Consider the following 22,596-nt stretch of genomic DNA (forward strand, 5'->3'; position numbering starts at 1 on the left):
TAATAAAAACAGATATAATTGTTTTTGCTCCAATCAATAGCTACGTGGCCCCAGTTGAAAAAACGCCCACATACTATTTTAATTATACACATATGGTATGCATGTTTGTTCTGTTTGTTCAATTGATCCACTTACATTGTGCTACTTTAAGTGTACCTAGTGAACCTGATAAAGATATACAATACATTCATGTTTATCAAATACTGGGACAGTGATTTAACTTCCTCTTTTGTTTTCATAAAAAGTTCATTTAACGTATCCATACTTCTGATAGTAAATTATCAATTAGTAAAGTTGTACTATTAGTATTATAAATAAATTTAGTTCAGAAAGATTATTCCAAATTTAGGTTTATTAGTATTTGTGCGGATGTAGGCATGCTAACATAACCATTCTATCGATTCGGTGCTTTTGGTATGTATTTAGATCGGGTAGATTGCCACCAATGGTTTTCCTTATTATTCTTTTGTAAATCAATGTGAATAACATTTGCAATTGTTATATTTGCGCATTCATTTCGTTTGCATGATTGAGTTACATAAATAGTGTATATTATCCTGTAATGAAGTGATTGATATCATGGAATGGTTATTATTATGTTTAGCTCATTCTACGTATTTACAAGCTAAGTACAATATGCCTTAAAATTAATGTGAGGACATTGAATGTTAATTGTTTTATCGCATTGTTTTTTTACAGCAGGAAGTGAAATGTCACGTGACGAACACATGGTTGTTGCAGCTATAGATTTTGGTTCAACGTATTCTGGGTACGCTTTTCAATTCCGAGGATCCGACAAGGTAAGTACGCATCAGTGTTATGCATCGGGTAATGGTGAAAAATGAAACATATTTGAATTACTTAATTATATTTAAAATTAAACTTTTTAGCTATTAAATAACAGAAAAATCGGTTTATCATTTTTTCATTCCAAAGTTTTAAGTTATTAAGCGTTGTTTAAGCAGGGTAACGTGTGAATACCAATTACTTTTATTAAATACAGAGAATCAGTTATGATTATATGAATATAAGAATAGCGATAACGCTTTTCGGCAAATCACAGTTTCAATAATTATTCATGCATTGTATACTTATTTTTCAATTTTATGATGACTTTTTACAGCCCTTTTAATACATTTTGTATGCAGTCACCAATCCATACTAGTTGGGTTTCTGGTTCCCCCCTAATAACACCTTAGCACGATCTGGCGCAACCATAATGACAGCATAAGTTAACATAAAGTTATTCAAAATCGATGTTCATGTATATAAATATAGTTTAGACTAAAAGAACCATTAAAAGCAGAAATTATTATTTCAGATCTGCTCAGTTTCAAGTTTTCATGGGTCCACCGTCACATACAAAACTCCGACCGTCATCCTCTTTGACAAGGATAAGAATTTCAACTCATTTGGATATCAGGTAGTTATTTATTGGGTATTATCCAAACCCAATTAGAATTCATGTGGTTTAATATATATAATGTTTTTCCATTTTAGTTCAAAAGCAATTCATTGCATTGCAATATCGTTGTTCGTAAAACAGTTCTAGTAAAAGTGTTTAAATTTGATTTAATATCTTCCAAATTTATGATTCCTGACTTCAATATTTAGGGGTTTTATTTCCATATTAAATAAATGACGCACCAAAAGAAAAATTCTTTATATTTTATTTTTTTGTAAGGTTCAATATTTAGCAAGCATACAGTACATTTGTCCTATTATACATGTGTAAATAATTTCAGAGCTACGCATTTTTCTGAAATATATTTATATGGTTCAAAAAGTCAAACGAGTAACAAGACTATGATAAGTTTGAGCTGTGAACATGTTTGTCACTAACCAATCCACAATATATTGTGACAGGAGTAAAAGTAATACGTTGTTTGAGCTTTAATGTTGACATTTGTGTCGTCCCTTGCCAGAAAACACGCATCAACTAGCTGACATTTTTAGATTAAATGGCATTGTAGCAGCGTCGAATGACATAAAACATTGCTAATAAACAAACATATACCTGACCCATTTCACTTTTACTGTCTTGCAGTTAAAAAGAAAACAGTAAACTCTATATCTACGTAGATGAACATTATATTATTTACCATTTACAAAATGCTGCTTTACAGACAAGCTGTTCATGCTTATTTATGCACTACAGGCCGAAAACAAATATGCAGAACTTGCTGAAGAGGACAACCACTATGGGTGGCGAAATTTTGGTTGCTTTAAAATGGAACTGTATAGAATGAAAGACCAGAAGGTATGTTTAAGATATTAGAAGAACATATGCCAGACATATGACGTCGCAAACGCGGTGTAAGAAAAAACGCATTTCCTCTCAATTACATCGAATGAAGCTTAAATCTCGTTTAAGCATGTTGAAGTTGAATTATGGTTCACTATATGCTCATCATTACCGGGTGGTTTAAAGTTAATAACAATTGCAGTTTTGTAAAATGCAAATATAGTGTTTATGATATTTTTACCCCTGCGAACATATTATTTGTGAATGGGGTAGGTATCGAATAAAGTAAACTTCAATGTAAAATTTAAACATACACAGTTTTGAGGTAAAACAATATTATCTATAATGGTAAGAATTTTAACTTAAAAGGCATGTCTCGTTCATGTTTAAGTAAGATTATACAGAACCCCTCTAAAACTATTAACGTTGAACGGTCCTGCACATATTTTGTGTATTACCAGAGTGTTACTAAACATGTTTATGTTAAACGAACACTAAATGTTGTTCCAAAATTGAGACTAACTTTTCTTTGTATTAATGTATCTTACCTAGATATCGTGAAGTTCTAAAGATATTAATAAAATGAACAAAAGTTCGTTGCAAAACACGTCTGCTTCCTTTGACTTCAACTCAGTAACACCGATCTTTCTTCCTAAACACCGGTGCACTCAACAGTTCCCGCTCGGGAACCGTCACTCCTGCTGAGGAACAACCACTACACTGGTAAGGTAAAATAAGTGTTACCTTGTATTCCATAGCAGACGATCTCAGAACCGCCTACTTAAAGACTCAGTGCTGGACCATCATAATAGTCACTGTACCACCATGATCTTCTCACCTCCCCAGACCCAGCTTGAGAAGAGGCAACGCCACTCCTTACTGTGGGGCGCATACAGCCGCTGGCCATTGGAGCGAGCTAGCTGTTATATTTCCTGCCACGACTCCGACCTGTACCGCGCCACGGCATTGGCCATGGTTCCCAGGTGTAGTGGACTCTTTAACTTAGCCCCCTTCGCTTTGAAGAATGGAGAGTAGGTCTCTAGTAGCAGCCTACACGGATCCAATGCTCGTTGTGCCTCCTTAGCTGCTTCTGAGCAACTAGCAATCAGACTTGTGTAATCAAAGCACACATTGGCGAACTCCGTCACCCACAAATCCACGGTTTCACGATTATCCATGAAACAATGAAGATGAATACGTTGGCTTGGCTGCACCCTTCCCTTCAGCATATACAGCAGCTGCCACAGGTTGTCCTCCTATTCCTTCGCCCTTGCATGCAACACCAGAACTTGACCACCTCCCCTGAATTTACATAGTGCCCTGTCAAGAACTCGATGTTGCGTATTCCAATTTTTTCGGCGGCACAGTATAGTCCAACCCCATTTCTTTCTTCAGGTGCGCGTACCCCTGGCAGAGCCAAACACTTTTCAAAATTGTTCCAATCATCCTCCGACATATCATAGATTGATTTAGGGTGAATCTCTATGGCAGTCCAGATCTCCCTTTTCATAAGTGCAGTTGTTAAGTCTGCACTTGGATACGACTTCGGGTCGCAAAATACAGCCTCGCCCCCATCAAGTTTAATGGCAAAGTCACTATCACTGGGCTGACACTTTAGCACGGTGGTAATGTCCATCACAGCAAGACGCGCCCTACTGGCCATACTATCCAAATGGACTGTCCCACCCAAAGGGTTTCTCAAATTCCGTCACTCCCCTGTATTCCTGTCCTGTCTTAAGGACGCAGTTTTCTCACAACCCAGGAGATCACTAGCTGCGCTTTCCAATGAACCAAAGCCGCCGGAGATGTAAGCGGAATCACATCACATGTATCCGGAGCAGATACCCCCAGGACCTTCTGTACCCCGTCAACGCACTGGCGTTGACGCTGACTAAACATGAAGGATGAACACGGTCCTATTGACATGTTAACCATTCGCATGGTTCTTTCCATGTCACTGACCCCAATCAACATACGAGCTATCACATTCAGCGCGGTAACTTGAATCGCCGACACCTCCTCATTCATGTGCTGATTTTCATCAAAGATAACCGGCACATGATCCTGGAATGCATGAGCGCGAGCCAACTGGACATCACAGTTCGATACACCACAAAGTCCTTGCCGGCTTTTCTTCGCAGGACGTTTGTACCTTGAAGGAGAACGGCTCTCATATCGTCTCTTTCCATAACGAGAAGAAGGCACAGGCCTTCTCTCCGCAGTACTCCTTGACTGCCCCCGTCCTCTACCTCTCACATTCCGAACTGGAGATCTAGGAGTCCGGGATCCCGATCCTCTACCGCCACTCCTTACAGGTGACATTGGGAGTGTGGGAACCCGACCCTTTACTCCCCCTTCCTTTGAGAAGACCTCGGAGCTGGTGGTACTGTCTCCGCAGTCGACTTGGAGACCCCCGCGTCTGTCTTAGAAGCCTTTGTGGCGAGCGTCCTGGAGACACTGACAGATGCGCCATTTCCAATTCCATGTCCTGATGCAGAGGACATCGAAGGAGCTTGTCCTCTTTCTCCTTCTCCATCATGTAGGCTACCCGTTCTATGTCAGGATTATCAAGTATCTGGACATCTCACGCCGGCATAACAATCTCCTTGTTTTCAGCCATTTCTGGAAGTAGAAAATTGTTCACATTGAGATTTTACTGCTTACACAAATAGCACCAGTACCTATCATAAGTAAGGGCGTCCGATGCCGTTGCCCGTACAAATGACCTATGAAACCATTTGTCACAACCGTCGCATTGAATTGTAAAGCGACCTTGCCAAGGCAGTCTACAAATGCAATAACGGGTATTATCCACCACCCTGTTACCTGACTCTTTCTTTGGGTTTTTCAGCAACTCTAAGATCCACCCAGGCAACTGTCTGTCCCTGCAAGGTTTGATACGATCATGGTTGACCACCAACAGAGTGTAGTTGTACTCTGAAAAGAGAAGAAGAAAGTTTCTCCACAACCACGCCTGGCCCCTTCCAGGGCGGCGAAAACTTCCAACACCTGCCCTTGATTACTGCAGGGTTCAAGAGATACACCACATCACCTTCAGCGTATGGTCTCTGGAGCACATCATAGTCTCGTTTCATGCGCTTAAGAGACGTGTCCAAGTTTTTCCTTGCCACCTCATATGCTGCCTCAATATTCTTTACTAGAGTAGCAACATAATTATCTGCTAAAACCAGGGTACCCGTTAACTGCGGGAACATGAGATACACCGGAGTATTTACCTCACGGCCTAACATGAGTTTATTTGCAGTGAATCCTGTACTACGATTCACAGCACTCCTAAAAGCCCCTGCAATTTGAGGTAAATGTAGGTCCCACTGATCTTGTGAACCTCGCATTAAGCATCTCACTGCATCCATCAGCTGTACGATTGTACCATTCGACCTGCCCGTTCGCCGCTGGGCGATAGGGTGTTGTTCTTGCCTTACGATTTTCAAGTACTTAACAAATGGCTGTGAACAATTTAAACTCAAAATTTGAACCCTGGTCTGAAAAGACCTGAAATGGATACCCAAATATAGAGAAAAACTGATCAACAGCCGCCTTAGCTGTTACCTCCGCTGTCTGGTTTAATAATGGAACACATTCGACCCATTTAGTAAATTGATCGACCATCGTCAACACATGCTGGTTACCCTTAGCAGTGACAGATAAAGGACCCAAAAATCTAAATGCACCCTTTCCATCGAAGCTTCAGTCTGATACTCTTTTAAAGAAATGACACCATACCTGTCGTTTTTCTTGTGCTGATTGCACACTGGACATGTAGCAACATAGTTAGCGATGTCATCGCCCATACGATACCAGTAAAACTTCTCTTTCAGGCGCGCTTTTGAGCGGGCTACTCCCTGGTGGCCTGAAGATGGTATGTCATGGTTCAGCATTATAACTTCATCCCGTAATGATCGTGGGATCACTAGATATTTATCCTCATCCTTCTTGCGAGACCTATAAAGAACATTTTCAATTAGTAGAAAATGCTCGTTATTGAGCCAATATGCCTTAGCACATGAACTTGTTAAAAAATAGATCCCGCTCACTAGGACTTATTGTGACCTTTAACAAAGTTAATAAAATAGAAAGATCAGAGTACTGGGATTGGGACTTTTGCAAGTCTTCTATTTCGAAACCCCAACAAGTAAGAATGCCACTGGGCACCTGTATACCTTAAACTTTTACATTGGATTAATTTTTTGACCTATTTATCTTAATGTATACCTCCAAATCCCATGTTTCTCCTTCTGTTGTATGCACATATATGCAATTGTAGCCTCCTCCGGCCCTATTGCCGCCGCTGATACTGTAAAGTCACTCTTAACTCTCAGTAAACCTTCTTCGTCTCCCGCCTTGCAACTGTTACCCAAAACTTGGCACCTACTAAACTGTACCTGTGTTCTTTCTGACTCAGTGTGCGCACTATCACCCTGTTACTGCGGGCCATCCCCGTTGGCGCAATACCATCCAGGGCTGCAGCTCCCCCTTGACAATCGCTCACGGGCTCCAGATGCTTGAAGGCGCTACCTTCGCCCATATCAGCCCTCAGCGCTGCCAAAGAAACCGCATAATCCACATCCTGTGAAAAAATACCCCATTGGCTATCAACTCTCACACAATACTTACAGCCACCACAAGGGAGGTCAGTCACCTGTACCCCTACTTGGTATAACTTGGCATACGCCCGGATGAGGTCTACGCGAAAGCGCGTCCGCATTCACATGTTTCTTACCCGCACGATGCCATAGTACCATGTTGTACTGGGTCAACTCCTCCATCCATCTAGCAAGTTGACCTTGTGGTTCTTTGAAATTAAATAACCAAGTTAGACTCGAGTGGTCGGTTCTGACCTTAAAAGGCTTACCGAGCATACAGTGCTTAAATTGCCTTGTAAATCTTACGACAGCAAGAAGCTCTTTTCTTGTTGTGCAATAACGGCGTTGCTCCTAAGTCAGAGCATAACTATCATAAGCTACTACTCTGTCCGCACCATCCTGCACCTGAACTAACTCTGAACCTACAGCCATATCTGACGAATCTGTATCTAAGATGAAATCACCTTCTACCTTAGGTAGAGATAATACTGGTGGCTGCACCAGTGCTCTTTTAAGTGTCTCAAATGCTATCTGCTGTTCATCTCCCCAATGAAACTTCTGCTTACCCACTACAGCATACAGTGGTTCTGCTACCTTAGAATTGTTTTTGACAAATGTACGATGGTAGTTTGCCAATCCCATAAAGCGCTCTACCTCTTTGGAGCATGTAGGAACCGGCCAATTGGACACAGTCTCAGTATCAGCCTCTGACATTGTAAGTGAATTACCACTAACCTTTCTTCCCAGGAACTCATCCTCTTTTTGGAAGATAATGCATTTCTTTGGTTTGAGCTTCAAACCATGGAGCCTGAAACGTTCCAGGGACTCTTCGAGGTTTACCATATGCTCCTCAAATGACTTTCCCATAACCAAAATGTCGTCCAAGAATGCGAGGACGGTTTTCCAGGTTAAACCGCGTAGAACAAGGTTCATTACTCTAGAAAATGTCGCAGGGGTATTACATAAACCAAAACCCATTTTGACATGTTCGTACAAACCCCATTTGGTAATGAAAGCCGTTTTCTTTTGGTCCTCTTACTTAATGGGGACCTGCCAATACCCTTATTTGGCGTCCAACTTAGAAAACCAAATATTACCAGACAAAGTGTCAAGACAATCATCTACAAGGGGAAGGAGAATACATCCTTTATAGTGATATTGTTTACCGCTCGATAATCAATACACCACCTTACACTTCCATCTCGTTTACGAATGAGTACTGGAGACGATGTCCAATCTGATGTCGATGCCTGGATGACCGCTGCCTGAAGCATCTTTTGCATATGCGCTTCTTCCTCCACTACAAAACATGGTGGTGTCCTACGCAAACGCTGTTTAACTGGTCTTGCATCCCCTGTATCTATAGAATGTTCAATAGAAGAAAATGTGCCAAAATTAAACTCATTTTTAGCAAAAACGTCTTCATATGAAATTAGCAAATGCACTAATTGCTCTGCTTGCCCTATCTCAAGATTTCCTACAGACGACTTAACCATTTGCTGTAATTGGTCAGTGTCAGCCAACTGCTCTTTCAGATCTTCCTTATCACTATCTACATCTACAAATGACTCAACCGGATATGCCCTTTCTATTTCTTTACCATTTTTTAAAAGCTGAAACCTATCAGTGGTGTTAACAATACACATAAAAGGCTGCTGACCCTCACTACGAACCACTCTTGCTCCAAACACTTTTGAATTTTCACATGGTTCGATATATTTATCAGGCATTTTTGCATCAATATTACAATTTACCTCTACTCCCGAGAGTTTGGCGGTACAACTCTTCTCTGTGCTACTGTCACACGTGCAACAATTGGCTGTCCAATCCGATTTGTACTTTCTTTAGTGATCTAATGGCCGTCGTATATCAACGTACCCTTCCCAATGTTCAGGATAGGGATACCCTGTTGTAATAGATCTGCAGCAAAAAGCATGTCTTGATCAATAGGGGCCACATAAATAGGGCCTACATAATAAGTATCTCCTATTTTTAATTTGACACTCTTTGCTACAAACCCATTTATTGACATCTGCCTACCAGCAGTGTCCAGTCTTACATCATGCAATTTTGAAGAAAGATTTTTCAATTTCTCATAAACCTTATCTGAAATGATAGTCACTTCCGCTGCAGAATCTACCACTGCCCTTACTGATACATCACCTACCCGTAGAGGTATGCTGAAAGTGGACAATGATTTCATTAAACATACCTTAACATTATCCACAGTCTCCCCTCCACGACTAGGAGGAACAGGCATATGTTCCAAAGGCAACTGTGCCTCTGAACTTACAAAGTCAACACTTTGGCTATACAATACCTGCTCTACACTGGCAGAACTAGACGGATGGTTAAGCACCTTTGCACCCTCAGATACAACATGACCTACCTTGTCATTTGTTTTGGTGCTGCTTGTCTCTCGGACTGAGTGTTTGCTCCCAGACTCAGCCCTTTGTCTTTTAAAGCTTGCTGTACCTCTGCTTTATGAGGACATTTAGCATCCATGTGCGTTGTCTCATCGCAAATGAAACACATCCGAGAGCCTGTGCTGACAGGTGTCCTCCGAGCTTGGGGTCTACGCCCGCCAGCATTGAACGTATTTTTCATTTGCTCTTGCAAATCCTCAATTTGCTTACGTAATATACTTTGCTCTGACATGCACTCCGCTGTCTTCTGCATCGCCCGCACTTGCGCAGCATTTTCGGCATAATTAACAGCTGCAGGCATCTGTCGAGCCTTCCTTTCCCTTATCACACTTCTGCTATGCTGAAACAATCTCAAATGATTTACGGCAGCTTCAATTCTCCCAACAAGACCCTGACAAAAACGATCAATAGCCTGGCGATTACTAAATGTTTCCGGAAAATCTGCGTAAGCATCCACAGATAAAATGTGCACCCTGTCTGCCCAATCTTTGATGCCTTCACTATTAGACTGACAGGCATGTAAAAACTTTGCCTGCGCCGTAGCCGGTGATTCTGGACCAAAGCGGTCCTCAAGGTTCTTCAATAACAACCGATAGGTAATCATTGGATTGCTTTTAACCAGCCTAACACCATAATCAAGGGCAATCCCTTGCAAACACAATGACATACATGTGCGACATTCCTCTGACGTCCTCCTCTCGAACTGACACGTCACAAGGACCCCGCTGGAGGTCCCTATTAGGCCTGAAATCTAACTTCTCCAAAACATCCCTTGACATTTTATTACGAAGAAGAACCTGCGGAGACTGCTCTGTAAGGTTGCCCATTTCCGTGCGAATGACGACAATAGTCTTTGCAAGACTAGGGCCTACATTTGGCAATTGTTGTAATTCTTCCTCTGTCATAAAATTTATAGGATAATTCGAGCAAGCCATAATAACACTGTAAATGCAAATAGACAATTATTTATACCAAACAACACCAAGGATGACTAAGAATGCTAAAAAAAGTACGGTAAAAATACCACGTGGCCCGCTCGCGGGAAAAATTTCAACAGAAAAATATCAGAATTGCTGATTAAAACAACTGAAATATTTATTGCAAATAATAATTTAATCACCGCTGCCTTTAATACCATTAATGTATCTTACCTAGATAGTGTGTTCTAAAGTTCTTAAGATATTAATTAAATGAACAAAAGTCAGTCGTTGCAAAACACGTCTGCTCCTCTTTACCCGATCTTTCTACCTTAACACCGGTGAACTCAACAGTTCCCGCTCGAGAACCGTCACTCCTATCACTCCGGTGGAACACTCCACAGTTCCTGCTGAGGAACAACCACTACAGTATTTTGTTATTAGAGAACAGAAATTGTACATTATTAGTCTAGCAGAGAACACTGTTAGTAGGTATTACTACTAAAAGGTACTAAGTGGGATATAAGCGGTACACTTTTCGCAGCTGGGGCTTCGCTCTCGCATGGTATGAAACCAAGGGTATTCATAAGTCATAACCAATTTCGAATTTCAACTTGCAGAAGCCGCTGCGTGTAACATCAAAGTTGAAGGATGACCAGGGACAGACAATGGACATAATAGATGTGTTTGGAGGCGCAATCAAATACCTGAAAGACGAGCTGTTGGGAACTCTCTTAGCAAATGCCCCACGCTTTGAAGAAAATGACGTAAAATGGTTGATAACTGTTCCCGCAATCTGGGAAGATGCAGCGAAACAAATAATGATCCTTGCAGCTGAAAAGGTTTGTAGCCAACGCATTTATTCATTACGATACAGAAAATAACACATTGCAGCAAAACCACAAAATTAATAAACTAAAGGAAAACTGTACGACATATGACTTCAAATGGTATAGAGAAATTCGGTAATAACATATTATGAACCTGAATAAGTGATAGAAGAGGCATCGCATAGGCCTTAGCGTTCTTCTTGCCTTTTTCGAAATCATTTAAAATATATCAAATATATTAGTTACTTCTTATATTTCTATAAAAAAAATCCTGTAATAATATTTACTGTGTGTTACATATGTGAATACATGTCGTACAAAATAAAAATAAAAACATTTTTTTAAAGGACATTTGATATAAAGATTGCGTCCTGTAAATATGTGACAAGTGTCAATATCAAACAACTATGTTTACAAGTTCCTTTTTCTAGACCAACATGCAATGCATCATAAACATATTTGCATGCATTGTTTACTTTATACTAAACAACAAACATACAAACACCACAAACAAACCACACACGCCTCAAGAAGCTTTATAGTTATATGATAGTATTACCATCTTGAAACGGTCATTGAAAAACGAGTTATGGAACACGAGTTTATGCCATGCACTACTATAATTAGGTGTAATAGTTCAATATAAACATGTTTAAGGCTGGGATAGCACGTGCACACCTTCGGCTTGTCTATGAACCAGAGGCGGCCGCTATCTTTTGTAAGAACGAATATTCGACAGCAGTTGATCCTCGACAGAACGACATCTTTAAACCTGGCAGCAACTTTATTCTCGTAGATCTTGGCGGTACGATTATCTTACATTGTCAATGAAGAGCAACTGTAGAACTTAATGGCATGTTTCATTTTAATTTATGCAATCAGTTGTTACTGCATTGCATCGTTTTAATTTGCTACATAATTGACATTTATCTGAAGCAGTCTTTTTACCTACACAATGCTGTTACTTCTCTTTCAGTTATTAAATAAAGTTATTAAATTTAATTTTAACACAATATTGCATAAACACGTGTTTGTAAAAAAGAAAAGCTCATTAAGATGAAATCCAGTTATTTTCATACGCAGCTGAGAAGATCTTTTCCGTCTGTAAAAAGAGATCACAGTGTAGAAGATGGACCTATAATTCGTTATTCTCTTTATTCGGCCACACATTTGATTTATTCATGATACCTTAATATAGCGATTTGGCCATTTGTCTTTATATTGTTCCATTATATATTCAATTAACTACATCTCAGATGGATTGCTCACGTGAGTATATGTAGATCACTGGACGATTCTTCGTAATATACTTCCTAGTAACAACGTGTTTTTAAACCAAAACCAAAAAAGTGACCAAAGCTGGATCCTATTATAAATGTATATAGATTGTTAAGTAACTGGGGCCTGCCGGTCAACAGTAGTGGGCTAACCTGGCGACAGATATATTTCGAGTCATCGAAGGACCTTCGAAATATTAAATCTCCTTTGAGTAATTGAAGGTCCCTATAGATATTCGGTTATACTTGATGTTCCGAAAAATCATATCAAAAATAAAATATCGAAACTATATAAACTTTGATCAAAACATTTAAAATGCTTCGTTATTGCCTGACCAGTGATTTGTTTTGTATTGCTTAAGGAGGCACAGTTGACATCACTGCACACAAGGTAAATGATGATGGGACTTTGGACGCCCTTGTTCCGCCGTCAGGGGGGCCATGGGGAGGACACAACGTCAATAAAAAGTTCTTTGAGGTAAAATATACCGCACTTTTCGATCTAAATGTGAAACAGTGTGACCTTCCCTGACAATCCATTTTATTTAACTGATACCGAACCTTTACATTTCCCACTACCTGTGTTATTGTTAGGATATAGGCTGCTAGGCCTGCAGACTTTTATAACCGTTATCGGAATCAACCTTCAGCAAAGAGTCATAAAATTTTAACAAGTGACGAATTCATGCGCGCACGGGCGTATCAACCCCAGTGCTGCTAGAACTGCGGTGGTCAACAACCTTATTTACATATCAATCTGTTCTTATAATTACGTATCGCGTTTTTTAATGAGTAGCATGCTAAGGTAGCGCTATAATAAGTATCTGTAATATGTTGTTCGGTTTGAATTGTGTGAATAAGCTGCATAATTACGTAGCTACGCAGTTAAAATAATAGAAAACGCAATCATTTTTAAATCGACGCGTAAGACAACGCAAAATACGCAAATAGTTTCAAAATGAACGCGTACTGAATCAAAATAAATCCAATAAATAAAAAATATCGGTTTTTACATTTTGAAATACTCGCGGGGATCTAGGTTATCGGTTTCGGAAAGTTTTCTTCCCCGGAAATTAATTCAGGAAACTCAGAAATAAAATGGGTGGGGGAATGGATCGTATTAAAGATGCAATTAGATGCTCATTTTGCGTAAGATATCAAACCAAAATAAAATTATAACTTTTCATTTTAGTCAATTATAAGTTTTTTGACGATATAATTCATTCATAAGTACAGTTTCTATGATTAAAATAGCCTTAAATCGGCTCGTTCCGAACAGTTTTATCACGTTTTTTTTATTTGTGTAAGTACATAATAACAATATTTACTAAATGCATGTTAAACATATTTACACATTTACAATTAAGATAAAATAACTTAAAACGTTGACGAGCGTTCAGCCTGCTACGTTGTGTATAATCATGGTATGCAGAATTGAGCGGAAAGTGTGAGAAGATTCCTCTTTTTGTCTCAGTAATTTCAGGCCAGAGTCTTAAGCATGATGCATATGCATATTCATAAACCACTGAAAAAAATCTGTTAATTTTGTCCGGAAGAGACGAAGGTTGGGGACTATATTAAGATACATCAAGACATAATGGGCGTACATAGTATGTGGGTTATTCGATTATGAGGATATTTGTGCGAGGATCCTGTCATTGTAGAAAGAGACCTTATATATAGACTTTAATAACATGTTCAATGCATTTTGTTGGATGCACCTGGTTTAGTGAGCAGCCCTGGTAATAAATCATACACGACTCATGTTTGTAGAGATTTTACTAAAAACAAAACAAATGCTTTATCCGTGCTAGTGCATTGTTTATGAAATCAAAGTTTCAGATAAAGTTTCAGATAAAATTTCATATGCATGCCATACTTTTGCCAACTGATATCGAATTTTAACATAATTGTCATTTTGATTATTTATAATGTCAGCAACACCTCGATTTCTGTTACGTTTCTAAATATTTCCTCTTTCGGATATGAACTTAAAACTGTTTTCCATGACTATATAGCTTCATTTGGAATGTATATATATTGCTATCATTTAGCTATGGCATATCAAACTGAGTACAATGATTTGAACTTACAGTGTCTTGAACCCGTCTCGAATGTGCTTTTTTATAACAATTGATGTTTGTCATGCCCTATTGATATCATTTTGAATAGATAATAAACGTTTTTTTAAGCCAGCACGAATATGTCTACAATGTTTTGACATTGACCCCTGATAATTTCGAAGGTCGTTTTATAGTTCTAATACAAGACCAATTTTGATGCAAACAATCAAAGACGTCGCGAATGTTGTTGAAACATGACTAAAAGGAAGCAGATGCAGTTAAGTAGCATACCATCACTTTCCAGTGATACCGGGTTTATCAGAGGACAAATCACGGTATCAAATGATCCGCTTTTTATTGCCTATTGACTGAATGCATGATTATCGAATAACGAACTCTATTTGTAGTTTTTGTATTACAATGTGTCACCTCATAATCTGCATGTGCCATATATTCACAATTTCAAAAATTGGAGGGTACGAAATGGCTAGGGTACGGAATGACTTATTCCCATCCATTTCACAATACGCACATTCTACTTAAAAAACCTTGGCCTTCGAATTAGGGGGGCGAATTATTAAATATCTATTAATTGTGCCCAAAGGTTTGTAAAAACGGTACAAAACATACGTGTTTTTTTGTATCTTGATGTTCCCTTTTTCTATAATCAGTTTATACAGTTAATTTGAGGTGAAGGTTGTTTTTTTATCAAACACATATTATAGTTATATTTTACAATAATAATTTTGCTGGTCCATTTTTATCATGATATCCTCCATGGTTCAACATTGACATATATCCAAAACTAACGTCGCGTTTCCAAGCGAGGTCAATAATGAGGTTTGAAGAAGCCGGTCGAGATTTGTACATGTACTAGTGTGCACAAGAACCAGTCGACTTCCGTACTGTTAACATAATCTAATACCTATAACCAAAGTATGATTCAGATAATCTATACCTAAATCAGCACACTAAAATATAATATGAACAACATTCTGAAAAACGCAACATCACATTTAGTTGTAAGTAATATGTTAAAGAATATGTTTTTTCTCAAAGAATACATTTAAGTGCTGAGAGGCCGGAATGAACATACGTCTTGTACGATAAATGACATTGCTTAAACAAGTTAAACATATGACAACAACAATAAAACATAATCACACGCACGGCTTTATTTACACACACAAGTGTTTGGGTCTTCGGGTCCGTAAGGTATATGGATTTCGGTCTTAGTACACTGCTTTGATGTCTAGAAAGAAAGTGAAACACATCTAAATGGTATACCCAATAGTTGCCGCTATCTTGAAATACTGAATCTGCAATAACATCATCTAAAAACACCCACCCTAAATTACCAAAAAATAATATTTATGTGAGCTACTACAGAAAAAAGCTCAGTAACCAAACGTTTAAACATATACCGCGTTTAACGGCACAGGGTAAACGCCAAAGACATATACCACAAAACAAAACAAATCACAGACAAGAAACATGGAACAACAGCACAAAACTCCACAAACAACACAGTACATATATACTTTATAAACAAAACTAATTATACTTATCAAGGATTGTTAGGTACCGCCTTGTAACCGTCAGTACAGTCCTTAAAGCTGATACGTAGCAAATATAATATCAATCATATTTCTGAGTAACATATGTAAATGTAACAATAAATACAATGCGTTCAGGCTTCGAACGTTTTGCTGATCTTCTGAATTATACCTGAATTATATATACCTGACGCATGCTGGCTGGATTACAGTGAATGCAATCAAGGACATATTACTACTACATAACAACTTTAAATTGATAATCCGCCATCTATATTTCAAATAAATATTTTAATCATTTAAAGACCTTTAACGTTCGCAACCTAAAGCAAATGATAGGTATATCATTAAATACTGCTACTGTGTGGTAGTAGCTATTGTTTTATAAAAGCTTTGTGCTGTATTTGAACTGTTTTTGTTGAAGCGACAATAATCACTTGTGTGTGTTTATAAATTATTAGGGTAATGTTATATTCGATGAATTAATATTGTGTTTGTACATTTTTTAAGCTTTTGGAAGATTTATTTGGAACCGAAGTATTTCGAAGATTTTCTGCTGAAGAAATGGACGAACGACTAGAGCTTGACAGATCGTTTGAAGTAAAGAAAAAACAAGATGGTCAGTTCAGCATCAAACTACCGGCACGACTCATTGAACTAGCCGGTGTAACAAAAATAAAAGAAATCCAACATTCCCAGAAAGTCTCATTCAGAAAAGACAAACTGTTTGTCAATGCTACAGCAGTGCTGGGCATGTACAAAGAAACAATTGAACACACCATTGTTCATGTTAGCGAAATATTGCAAAAGGCAGACTTACAGAATGTGTCAACTATTGTTTTAGTTGGGGGTTTTGCAGAGTCGAAAATACTTCAACAGGAGGTTAAAAGACGTTTTAATCCAAAGAAATATTTGCTTGTAATTCCTCAGGCTCCTGAACTTGCTGTTTTAAAAGGTAGATACTAACCTCATTGTATTAGACTGTTTGCAAATTGTATCTTTTCCATTTTAAAGAAACAGTACGTAATATTTCTCATTGTAAATACAGACGTTCTTCTGGTTTTGAGTCTCAAGTAGATCATGACTGCACTCGTTTTTATGTTTTAAAGAACGGTTTGTTGTGGTAAAATGTCAAATACGTTACATTTTGACCTTATATCCAGGTGCAGCTTTGTACGGACTTAACGAGTCTGTCATTCGCTCACACAGAATGCCGTATACTGTAGGTAAGCCACTTATTATTGTTTTACATCTATGACAGGCTCATCTATGTATGTGGCCATTCTAGGGATTGAGTAAAAAACTCCTGCTTTTGAGTCCCAGTCTTTGAACTCAGAACTCACTGATTGCCAATCCAGCTGAGCTCACCGACCTTTATAACTAACAAACTCTCATGTCTGTGCAGGTCAGTTGATTGACCTTATCCCGCGCAATCTCGAAATTCATCCTCGAATTTCCTATCACCAGTGCTAAGGAATATACAATAAAAAGTGTTATGTCTCATTTTAAACGCCAAATATCACAGTCTCAGGAAAGTATATTGCTAATCCGTATATTAAAACCGCTTTACTACTCACATACATACTGTCCTGGCAATTATGTATACACTGATCGGCATTATGCCATTTATATAGAGAACTTCCGATATTCTGACAATTACATATCTTCTTATTGATATTTTGTAAATTTAACATACACGTAACGTTATACATGTTAGGTATGTATCATAATTATTTATTTATAAAGAGTATTCCGCAATTTTGTGCATAATATCAGAGCAAAGTATGTCCTTTAAATATATCCGCTTTAGCATCAAGCGGTGTCTCATTTACTTGGCTTGTCTCTGAAGTTTTCATTGTATTATCAATACTCGGTTAATACGCCTATAATATTAACTATTTATTGAATTGTCTCAATAATAAAATGAAAACTATAGAGATAAGCCAGTCAGTCAAACATTTAGTCAAAATCAGGTATCATGGTCGCAAAAGCCTCGGAACAGGGGACATATATAGCTCGTAACAAAATGCATTATTTTCGTAAATCAAAACTAGAGCATCGCACTGCGAAATCTGAAACATTGCCGAGCCATTCTTATTAAAATACAGATTTGTTTTGCTCAGAACGTATTGGAATTATATTAACGTTAGTATGTCATAGAGGTCTATATTTATATACTTTTACACATAGGGATCGATTCAGCTGTTGAGTTTGTTGAAGGAAGACACCCTGTAAAGCTAAGGTATTTCCAAAACGGCTCGTTCAAGTGCACTGGTATATTCAAAGTTTTCATTGAAAGAGGAATACAAATTCAACCAAACACGGCGTCCGCAGAGCACAAATTGCGTGCTTCAAATCCAGAAGAAGCTGTTATAGAACTTTATAAGTCAGATAGGGATGATATTCCTACTTACACAGAAGATTGCAGACGGCTCGGCGAAGTAAGGCTTACCTTAATCGCTCCAACGCAAGCCGACCAAAGTAAAAAGGATGTTAGTGAAAATCAAAATCCAGTGATTAATGTTCAAATGTATTTTGGTGACACGTTTGTCACTGTGAAAGCCGTTGAGGATGGAACAAATAACTCAATTGTTGCAAAAATTAACTTCCTGTTATAAGGTAGCTTCTGATAAATTGCAAATTACTATATGATTACAAAGAATAGAAGATTCCTAGCTTTCAATATACTTGCAAAAGGATATGTAGCCACCCCGTTAACATTATATTAATGTACTTCTCATTATCTGGGAACTCTCGTTGGGAGGTTGACACACACGCACGCACGCACGCACGCACGCACGCACGCACGCACATCGTCATATGAAAAGGTTGTCTGGAATCGTTGCACTCAAAAGGTTATTTGGGATAAAGCGGGAGGAGAAAAACTTTGGAAAATTTGCAAATACTCATAGAACCATTTTTAAGCATAGTGAATGACAGAATTCAGTAACATGACAAAATACTCAACCAGTATAATATTTATTGCATACACACCCGTAGGACCTTGATTTGTTTTCATCAGTTCGATATTCAAGCACTTTCTATTTCATTTAAACTAAAAATGTATATGTACGTCTAGTTACGTATTCGGTTACAAATCCTACTTGTAACCCAATCATCTGCACATTTGTTCATTGTTTGTTACATCACGATATAACTTTTCCTTTCTTTTGAGAACATATGTATTATTATGCAATGAATGCCCTGTGCCCCGTTTATAATGCGAATAAACTATATAATTATTACATAAAGCTCATCCTATTTCCATAAATTCATGTGTGCTTTGTTTGCTTACTTGAATGGTTATTTTAATGTGTCACTTTGTTAGTTAAAGTCTCCTTTAGAACTGTTGCACTTTAAATTTAGTCATGCCTTGATCTCTAAAAGCTGTTACTACGAGTTTTCTAACAAGATTACACGTAGTTACCCGTAGTTACCCGTAGTTCATCAATAGATACATTGTCTTACTCGATCACATTCGAGTTTGACGTTTATAGCGTTATTAATTGATTATTCAGATATTCCGGATTAAACATCAACTTGTTTCAAGCTAGTAAATGAAAAATATGTATATTTAGTATTGAATATGTGTTATATTATTGAATTTAAGATTTATATAGTATTAATGGTTAAATTGATATATCCGGTGAAATATTTGCATTAGGACCTCATTAAATTTCATACCATTGAGTGTTTTAGATTTTGTCTTTTTATGTTATAGGGATATTGACAGTATCGTGTTGGTTATGAGTACATAACATAAACTAATACCAGTTGCTATATTATATATGATAAACAACGTAATATCGTGCATGTTACTATACACTTCCTGCCAAGGTACAAACAAAAACAATAAATAAAAAAACATTCCCGCAGTAAATGCATAGCTCATTTTAATGAATTTCAACTGACATGAAAGACAAGATGAATAAAATGACACCCACTATTTCTGATTTGAGAAAGGTTTTTAAATTGGTCTGGTCGGCATTTTTATTTTAACCAGAAAGTATATAAAGCACGGTGTACAAGAACCATAATTTTATTTCAACTTATTACAGAGTAATTGCCCTTTGTTACCTTTTCTTGTCCGGATAAATGTGGTATTATTGGCCTCTCTTACGTTCGCTTGACCGGAGCATAACTTGAAAACTACTTGATGGAATTCAACATAATTACATACAATGATGGAAGGTAACGATTGGAAATGCGGTATTATTGGCCTCTCATACGTTCCCTTGTCCGGAGCATATTTAAAGTAAAGGAAGATATATTGTGTACCAATTTTTATGATAAACGTGATGATTTTAATTTTGAAATAATTAATTACCCTTCTTTAGATGAAGATGTTCCTAGTTCACCATCATATCGTGTATTTATTTCACAGTTGATAAGATTTGCTAGAATATGTACAGATATAAAAACAATCAGCTCTCGGAGTAAACTTATGACGGAAAAACCTCTAAAACAGGGTTTCAGATATAATAAAACTCAAAATTTGTTAATGGTCATTATAATCTCATTTTAAAGTACAATTATAGTAGTCTTAAATCGATGATTGCTAATAGTATTGCTCATCCCGATTTTTATGGTGATGTTTTAAAGAAAGTTCGTAAAATTAAAATGTTTTCAGCAGGTAGTTGGTCAGAGAGACTCAATGAATTAGTTGTATTTTATTTAAACCGTGGATATAAAGGTAATATTTTGAAGAGCACTTGGCTTCTAGTTTTTGAAGATGAATTCCTGGAACAAAATATAGGGTTGTATATAGCATCCTTCCAATAACTAAGCTTTCAGTCCTTTGATTTTATGAAATTTTGCTCATTCATGTTATCTTTAAAACCTTTTTAGGCTAAAACATTTTTGGCTGACTCGGAGTGTTTTGGCATGTGATTTCTTTTTCTTCAAATATTTTACATTTTCAAATTAGCTAATACATGTCGCTTTTATTTTGTGTAATGTTTTCTTAATTTGTTTCCAGATTTAGTACAATGATGCTTTTTATTATGAAACTCTATGATCACATAGTTTTAAGCCTTTTATTGTATAAGGCAGACTGTGCGTGATGTTTATAGTTCCAAACAATGACTGCATCGTATCTTTGAAAAGTTTTTGCATTAGGTGCTCTGAATAGTATTCCTCCGTCTGCAGATAGAGTTAGGATCTCTAATCTAAGTACTTAGGGTTTACCTATAAGTTTATTATTATTTATTTTATTGTTAAGTTTCCTCAAGTTAATGCATACTTTAATAAGATTTACCTTTTGCGTTTTATCTTTATTTAGGATTGTTGGGATAAGAGTGAGGTTAACGAGTCTGTCATCCGTACAAAGCTGCACCTGGATATAACCGTAACTCTATTTCAGCTAATCACAGAGTAACTGCCCTTCGTTACTTTATTCTTGTCCGGAGCATAACTTAAAAACTATTGGATGGGATTTATTAAAACTTCATACAGTGATAGATCATAATGGGAGGGAGTGCAGTGTACAGGAACCGCAATTCTATTTCAGCTTATTACATAGTTAGTGCCCTTTGTTACTTTTTCTTGTCCGGAGCATAACTTGAAAACTATTAGATGGAATTTAATAAAACTTCATACAGTGGTAGATCATAATGAGAGGGAGTGCAGTTTACAGGAACCGCAATTATATTTCAGCTAATTACAGAGTTACTGCCTTTGGGTCTTTTTGTTTAAAAATACTAGGTCACTAGCTCAAATCCTTGGTTTGCAAAATTTTATAGTCAAATATAAATCCGGCTTTAATGCGGCGTTGCCGCATTGGCGTCTTGTTTATATATATAGTATATATGCACTGTGCTGCTTGTGGAGTATTGTGCTGTTCGTCCATGTTTCTGGCCATTAAACCGGGTTTATGTTTAGACCTTTTGCTACTGAACTTGTTTCTGTAGCTTTTTGTATAAGTATTGAAAACAACTTGATGGAATTTAATTAATCGACGTATAGTGGTAAAGCACTATGAGCGGAAGTGCAGAGCACAATAACCATAACTCCATTCGACCTTTATTACAGTATTTATAAAGCGAAAATTAGCAGTGATAGGAGGATGCCTCATGCAGCACATGGTCGTCAAATGATCGGTCCAAATGATCGGTCTAATTGGCTACAACTAAGCAAATTTCACTCTGAAAAGAACGTACTTGTTATTCATAAACATTTATCAGATCAAATTTGATCTATTGTCCTAATTTCTGATAATGATTTTAACTCATCTTATGAAGATCTTTGGAGTCGCTGTAGCGTATCTACCCTGCAAGCTGGAAGGACTAAAGCAATCGCTTTTGAAAGTTATAACTGCTTACATGGTATTTTACCAGAATCTTACATGATCTTGTTAAATTTGTTAAAACACCTACATACAGTTTCAGACTTGGAAAAACAGTTGCCATTCCTAGGGTAAGAACTTTCATATATGGAAATAATTCATTTCGTTGTAAGGCTGTCCAGGTGTGGAACAACCTTCCAAATGAATTTAGTCAAGTTGACAATTTTAAAGAATTCGACAGACTTAAAGAAATCTGGACAGGACCAAAATGCAAGTGTACCAGGTGTCGTTTCAAATAATACCTTACACAGTTTTATAAGCTACTAATGCATTACACTATGCTAATATTGATCTCTTTTATGTAACCTGTTATAACTATATCAGTTGTGTTTTAA

The 22,596-nt window shown here is 37.4% G+C and overlaps 1 protein-coding gene across 2 annotated transcripts; it reads left to right on the forward strand.

Annotated features, from left to right (window-relative positions):
* Window positions 1–279: 279 nt before the first annotated feature.
* LOC128240216 (heat shock 70 kDa protein 12A-like) lies at window positions 280–20,782 on the forward strand. 2 transcript variants are annotated; one of them, XM_052956732.1, is made up of 10 exons: window positions 280–414; window positions 700–800; window positions 1,322–1,423; window positions 2,159–2,260; window positions 10,813–11,034; window positions 11,680–11,827; window positions 12,662–12,777; window positions 16,429–16,873; window positions 17,082–17,144; window positions 18,109–20,782. In XM_052956732.1, exons 2-10 carry the CDS (start codon window positions 711–713, stop codon window positions 18,534–18,536), a joined length of 1,716 nt encoding a protein of 571 aa, XP_052812692.1. In that variant the 5' UTR covers window positions 280–414; window positions 700–710; the 3' UTR covers window positions 18,537–20,782. The 2 variants fall into 2 exon arrangements, with proteins under 2 accessions (XP_052812692.1, XP_052812691.1); XM_052956731.1 differs by lacking the exon at window positions 280–414 and having other exon boundaries at window positions 601–800.
* Window positions 20,783–22,596: the final 1,814 nt, after the last annotated feature.

Source organism: Mya arenaria, chromosome 7, assembly GCF_026914265.1.
Source record: "Mya arenaria isolate MELC-2E11 chromosome 7, ASM2691426v1".
NCBI lineage: Eukaryota > Metazoa > Mollusca > Bivalvia > Myida > Myidae > Mya > Mya arenaria.

Coding starts and splice junctions, on each gene's coding strand:
- LOC128240216 (XM_052956731.1), top strand. CDS start 666: ATGTTAATTGTTTTATCGCATTGTTTTTTTACAGCAGGAAGTGAAATG. Junction 1,424..2,158: donor TCAACTCATTTGGATATCAG/GTAGTTATTTAT, acceptor TATGCACTACAG/GCCGAAAACAAATATGCAGA. Junction 12,778..16,428: donor TCAATAAAAAGTTCTTTGAG/GTAAAATATACC, acceptor ACATTTTTTAAG/CTTTTGGAAGATTTATTTGG.